Source organism: Gopherus flavomarginatus, chromosome 1, assembly GCF_025201925.1.
Source record: "Gopherus flavomarginatus isolate rGopFla2 chromosome 1, rGopFla2.mat.asm, whole genome shotgun sequence".
In the NCBI taxonomy this organism is placed as follows: Eukaryota; Metazoa; Chordata; order Testudines; family Testudinidae; genus Gopherus; species Gopherus flavomarginatus.
This window is the reverse complement of record NC_066617.1, coordinates 180,498,396-180,503,288: the sequence shown is the minus strand read 5'-3', so window position 1 is coordinate 180,503,288 and position 4,893 is coordinate 180,498,396. Positions and strand designations below refer to the sequence as shown.

At 47.7% G+C, this 4,893-nt stretch overlaps 1 protein-coding gene across 1 annotated transcript; it reads right to left on the bottom strand.

The window, feature by feature from the left end:
* Positions 1-2,475: 2,475 nt before the first annotated feature.
* On the bottom strand, positions 2,476-4,507 carry LOC127055138 (uncharacterized). The gene is made up of 2 exons (XM_050961786.1): positions 4,110-4,507; positions 2,476-3,090 (listed from the first exon to the last, which is right to left on the bottom strand). The coding sequence occupies exons 1-2, from the start codon at positions 4,504-4,506 to the stop codon at positions 2,789-2,791; spliced, it is 699 nt and encodes a 232-aa protein (XP_050817743.1). The 5' UTR covers position 4,507; the 3' UTR covers positions 2,476-2,788.
* Between the last annotated feature and the right edge of the window lie 386 nt (positions 4,508-4,893).

Sequence of the window (4,893 nt, the reverse complement as noted above, 5' to 3'; positions counted from 1 at the left end):
TTTATCAGTGATGATTTTATGTCTTCTTCCAGATTCATTGATAAAAAATGTTAAATAGTATAGGGCTAAGAATCAGTCCCAGAGGGGACCTGATAGAAACATACCCACTTAATGATGATTCCCCATTTACAATTATGTTTTGAGTAAACAGTTAGCCAGTTTTAATTTATTTAAAGCTTGCCATATTGATTTTATCTTTTTAAAATCAAAATATCAGGCAGTACCAAGTCAAATGCCTTATAAAAGTCTAAGAACATTACAAAATCCCATTATCTTTATCAACCAAACTTATCTCATCAAAAAAGATATCAAGCTAGTCCGACAGCATCTATTTTCCATAAACCCATGTTGATTGGCATAAATTATATTACCCTCCTTTAATTCTTTATTAATTGAGTCCCATATCAGCTGCTCCATTATCTTGCATGGGATCAATGTCAGGCTGATTGGCCTATAACTACTTGGATCATCCCATTTACCCTTTTCAAAAATTGGCACATTAGTTTTCTTCTAGTCTTCTGGAACTTGCCCAGCACTCTAAGACTTATTGAAAATCAATAGTCCAGCAAACTCCTCAGTCACATACTCCCGAGATACTTGTGGACTATAAAAAATGTTATCATCCTATGATGAGACTAGAACATCTCTTTTTCCACAGTCCACTCCTGACTTTTTGCACCACAAAGGGTATGTCTACACTATGGGATTATTCCGATTTTACATGAACTGGTTTTGTAAAACAGATTGTATAAAGTTGAGTGCACGCGGCCACACTAAGCACATTAATTAGGCAGTGTGCGTCCATGTACCGAGGCTAGCGTCGATTTCCTGAGCGTTGCACTGTGGGTAGCTATTCCGTAGCTATCCCATAGTTCCCGCAGTCTCCTCCGCCCCTTGGAATTCTGGGTTGAGATCCCAGTGCCTGATGGGGCAAAAAACATTGTCGCAGGTGGTTCTGGGTACAGCCTCACCCCTCCCTCCGTGAAAGCAGCGGACAACCGTTTCACGCCTTTTTTCCTGGGTGAACTGTGCAGACGCCATTCCACAGCAAGCATGGACCCTGCTCAGATTAAGACCGCAATCGTGGACGTTGTAAACACCTCGTGCATTCTCGCGCAGTCTATGCTGAACCAGGACCTGCAAAGCCAGGCGAAGAGGAGGCGGCTACGGCAGAGCGGCGACGAGAGTGATGAGGACATGGACACAGAATTCTCTCAAACTGCGGGCCCCTGCACTTTGGAGATCCTGCTGGTAATGGGGCATGTTCTAGCCATTGAACGTCGATTCTGGGCCCGGGAAACAAGCACAGACTGGTGGGACCGCATAGTTTTGCAGGTTTGGGACGATTTGCAGTAGCTGCGAAACTTTCGGATGCGTAAGGGCACTTTCATGGAACTTTGTGACTTGCTTTCCCCTGCCCTGAAACGCCAGAATACAAAGATGAGAGCAACCCTCACAGTTGAGAAGTGAGTGGCAATAGCCCTCTGGAAGCTTGCAATGCCAGGCAGCTACCGGTCAGTTAGGAATCAGTTTGGAGTGGGCAAATCTACTGTGGGGGCTGCTGTGATGCAAGTAGCCAAAGCAAACATTAAGCTGCTGCTACGAAAGGCTGTGACTCTGGGAAACGTGCAGGTCATAGTGGATGGCTTTGCTGCAATGGGATTCCCTAACTGGGGGTGGGGGAGGTGGCAACAGATGGAACCCATATCCCTATCTTGGCACCGGAGCCCCAGGGCACCCACTACATAAACTGCAAGGGATACTTTACTTTTCCATGGTGCTGCAAGCACTGGTGGATCACAAGGGACGTTTCACCAACATCCACATGGAATGGCCAGGATGGGTTCATGACGCTCGCATCTTCAGGAACACTACTCTGTTTAAACGGCTGCAGCAAGAGAATTACTTCCTAGACCTGAAAATAACAGTTGGGGATGTTGAAATGCCTGTAGTTATCCTGGGGGACCCAGCCTATCCCTTGATGCCATGGCTTATGAAGCCATACACAGCCAGCCCGGACAGTAGTCAGGAGCTGTTCAACTACAGGCTGAGCAAGTGCAGAATGGTGGTAGAATGTGCATTTGGCTGTTTAAGGCACACTGGTGCACATTACTGACTCGCTCAGACCTCAGCCAAACCAATGTCCCCATTGTTATTGCTGCTTGCTGTGTGCTCCACAATCTCTGTGAGAGTAAGTGGAAGACCATTATGGCGGGGTGGGAGGCTGAGGCAAATCACCTGGCTGCTGATTACGCACAGCCAGACACCCGGGCGATTAGAAGAGCACACCACGAAGCAGTGCGCATCAGAGAAGCTTTGAAAAAGAGTTTCATCACAAGCCAGGGTATGGTGTGACTGTTGTGTTTGTTTCCCCTTGATGAACCCCTCCCCCCACCTCCGATTGACTCATTCCCTGTAAGCAACCCACCCTCCCACTTCGATTACAGCTTGCTTAAGGAAATAAAGTCACTATCGTTTAAAAATCATGTATTCTTTATTAAAAAATCATTATAAAAAGAGAGAGAGAACTGACAAGGTATCCCGGGTGTGGTTTGGGAGGAGGATAGGAGGGAAGGAAAAGGCCACTAAAAATATTTCAAAGTAATGACAGCCTTTTGGTTCGGCTGTCCACGGGTATGGAGTGGGCGGGTGCACGAAGCCTTCCCCCACGTGTTCTTACATGTCTGGGTGAGGAAGACATGGAACGTGGTGAGTGGTGAGGGTGGTTACACAGGGGCTGCAGTGGCACTCTCTGACCCTACTGCTGTTCCTGAAGCTCCACCAGACGTCAGAGGATGTCAGTTTGATCACACAGCAGCCCCAGAGTTGCATCCCGCCACCGCTGATCTTCCTGCCTACACCTCTCATCTCGAGCATGTCTCCTGTCCTCACGTTGGTCCCTCCTGTCCTCATGTTCACTGGCATCTTTCCTGTAATTTGATACCATGGCCTTCCACTCATTCAGATGAGCTCTTTCATTGCGGGTTACTTCCATGATTTCTGAGAACATTTCGTCTCGCATCTTTTTTTTCCTCCGCCTTATCTGAGATAGCCTTAGGGATGGAGTAGGGAGGCTTGAAAAATTTGCAGCTGCAGGAGGGAGGGAAAAAAGGGAGAGAAGTATTTTAAAAGATACATTTTACAGAACAATGCTTATACTCTTTCACAGTGAACAACACTATTCACCTTACACGGTACATGTGATTTCACTACAAGGTCGCATTTTGCATCTTAATATTGAGCGCCTGTGGTTCTGGTGTTAGAGATCTCACAGACGCAGGTCTGGGCAGCAGAATTCAGCTTGCATGTGGCCATGGTAAGCTATTGTCTTTCGGTTTCTGCAGCCTTCATATACACAGTGCCCTCCTTTCCCAAATACCAAGCAAATCCCGTTCAGTGATGCTTCTTTCCTGTTAACATGCAGCAGCAGAAACCACCCCCTCATCCAATTCTGTGGGATGATCGCTTTACCCCTCCCCCCACCGCGTGGCTGGTATCATGGAAGATCACTGCTAATCACCCCCCTTCCCCTCCTACTGCGTGGCTGTTAGCAGGGAAGATCCCTGCTAGCCAAACGTGAAAAAGCTTAGCACCATTACCCCCCACCCCGCTTGGCTACCTGCAAGGAAGGATTTATTTTAAGCAACAGGCAAACAGCCCAGTAGGAATGGCCATCTCTGTCCCCTTAATTAAATTCCTGAATTTCAGCCAGGTTACCATGAATGATATCACTCTCCTGAGGATAACACAGCGAGCTAAAGAACAGATGTTGCTTGAATGCCAGCAATCACCGGGACCATATGCAGCTAGGCTTTGTCATGCAACGATACCAGATTACTTGCTACATGCATGGTGTGGTCAAGTGTCCTACCATGGTGGACGGAATAAGGCTGCCTTGCCCAGAAACCTTCTGCAAAGGCTTTTGGAGTACCTCCAGGAGAGCTTCATGGAGATGTTCCTGGAGGATTTCCGCTCCATCCCCAGACATATTAACAAACTTTTCCAATAACTGTACTGGCTGCGAATGCATCCCAAGTCCTCAGGGCAAATCAATCATTAAAAAACGCTTGCTTTTAAACCATGTCTTATATTTACAAAGGTACACTCACCAGAGGTCACTTCCATGGCTTCATTGTCTGGGCTACTGGCTTGGGAGGGCTGGGATGGTAATTCTGTCTGGGTGAGAAAAAGCTCCTGGCTGTTGGGGAGAACTGAGTGCTGTGTGCTCTCTGCAAGCTCGTTCTTCTCTTCCTCCTCCCCATCTTCCCCGTCTGCAGAATCTTCAGCCATGGCTGAGATTACCACCCCCACCTCGGAATCCACAGACAGGGGTGGGGTAGTGGTGGCGCAGCCCCCTAAAATTGCATGCAGCTCAGTGTAGAAGCGGCATGTTTTCGGCCCTGCCCCAGACTTTCCGTTTGGTTCTTTGGTTTTCTGGTAGGCTTGTCTGAGCTCCTTAACTTTCACTCTGCACTGCACTGAGTCCCTGGTGTGGCCTTTCTCCATCATAGCCTTGGAAATTTTTTCATATGTTTTTTCATTTCATCTTTTGGAACGGAGTTCTGTTAGCACAGAATCCTCTCCCCATATAGCGATCAAATCCAGTACCTCCCATGCGGTCCATGCTGGAGCTCTTTTTCGATTCTCAGGAGACTGCATTGTTACCTGTGCTGATGAGCTTTGCGTGGTCACCTCTGCTGATCAGCTCTCCACACAGGGCAAACAGGAAATGAAATTCAAAAGTTTGCGGGGCTTTTCCTGCCTACCTGGCCAGTGCATCCGACTCCAGATGGCTTTCCAGAGCGGTCACAATGGTGCAGTGTGGGATACCGCCTGGAGGCCAATACCGTTGATTTGCAGCCACACTAACTCTAATCCGATATGGTAATACCG

Bases quoted from the DNA above. Each gene is read 5' to 3' on its own strand.
- LOC127055138 (XM_050961786.1), bottom strand. From the start codon at position 4,506: ATGGAGAAAGGCCACACCAGGGACTCAGTGCAGTGCAGAGTGAAAGTT. The intron at 3,091-4,109 runs GTGAGTGTACCT...TCCCTCCTGCAG, and splicing joins AGCCATGGAAGTGACCTCTG to CTGCAAATTTTTCAAGCCTC.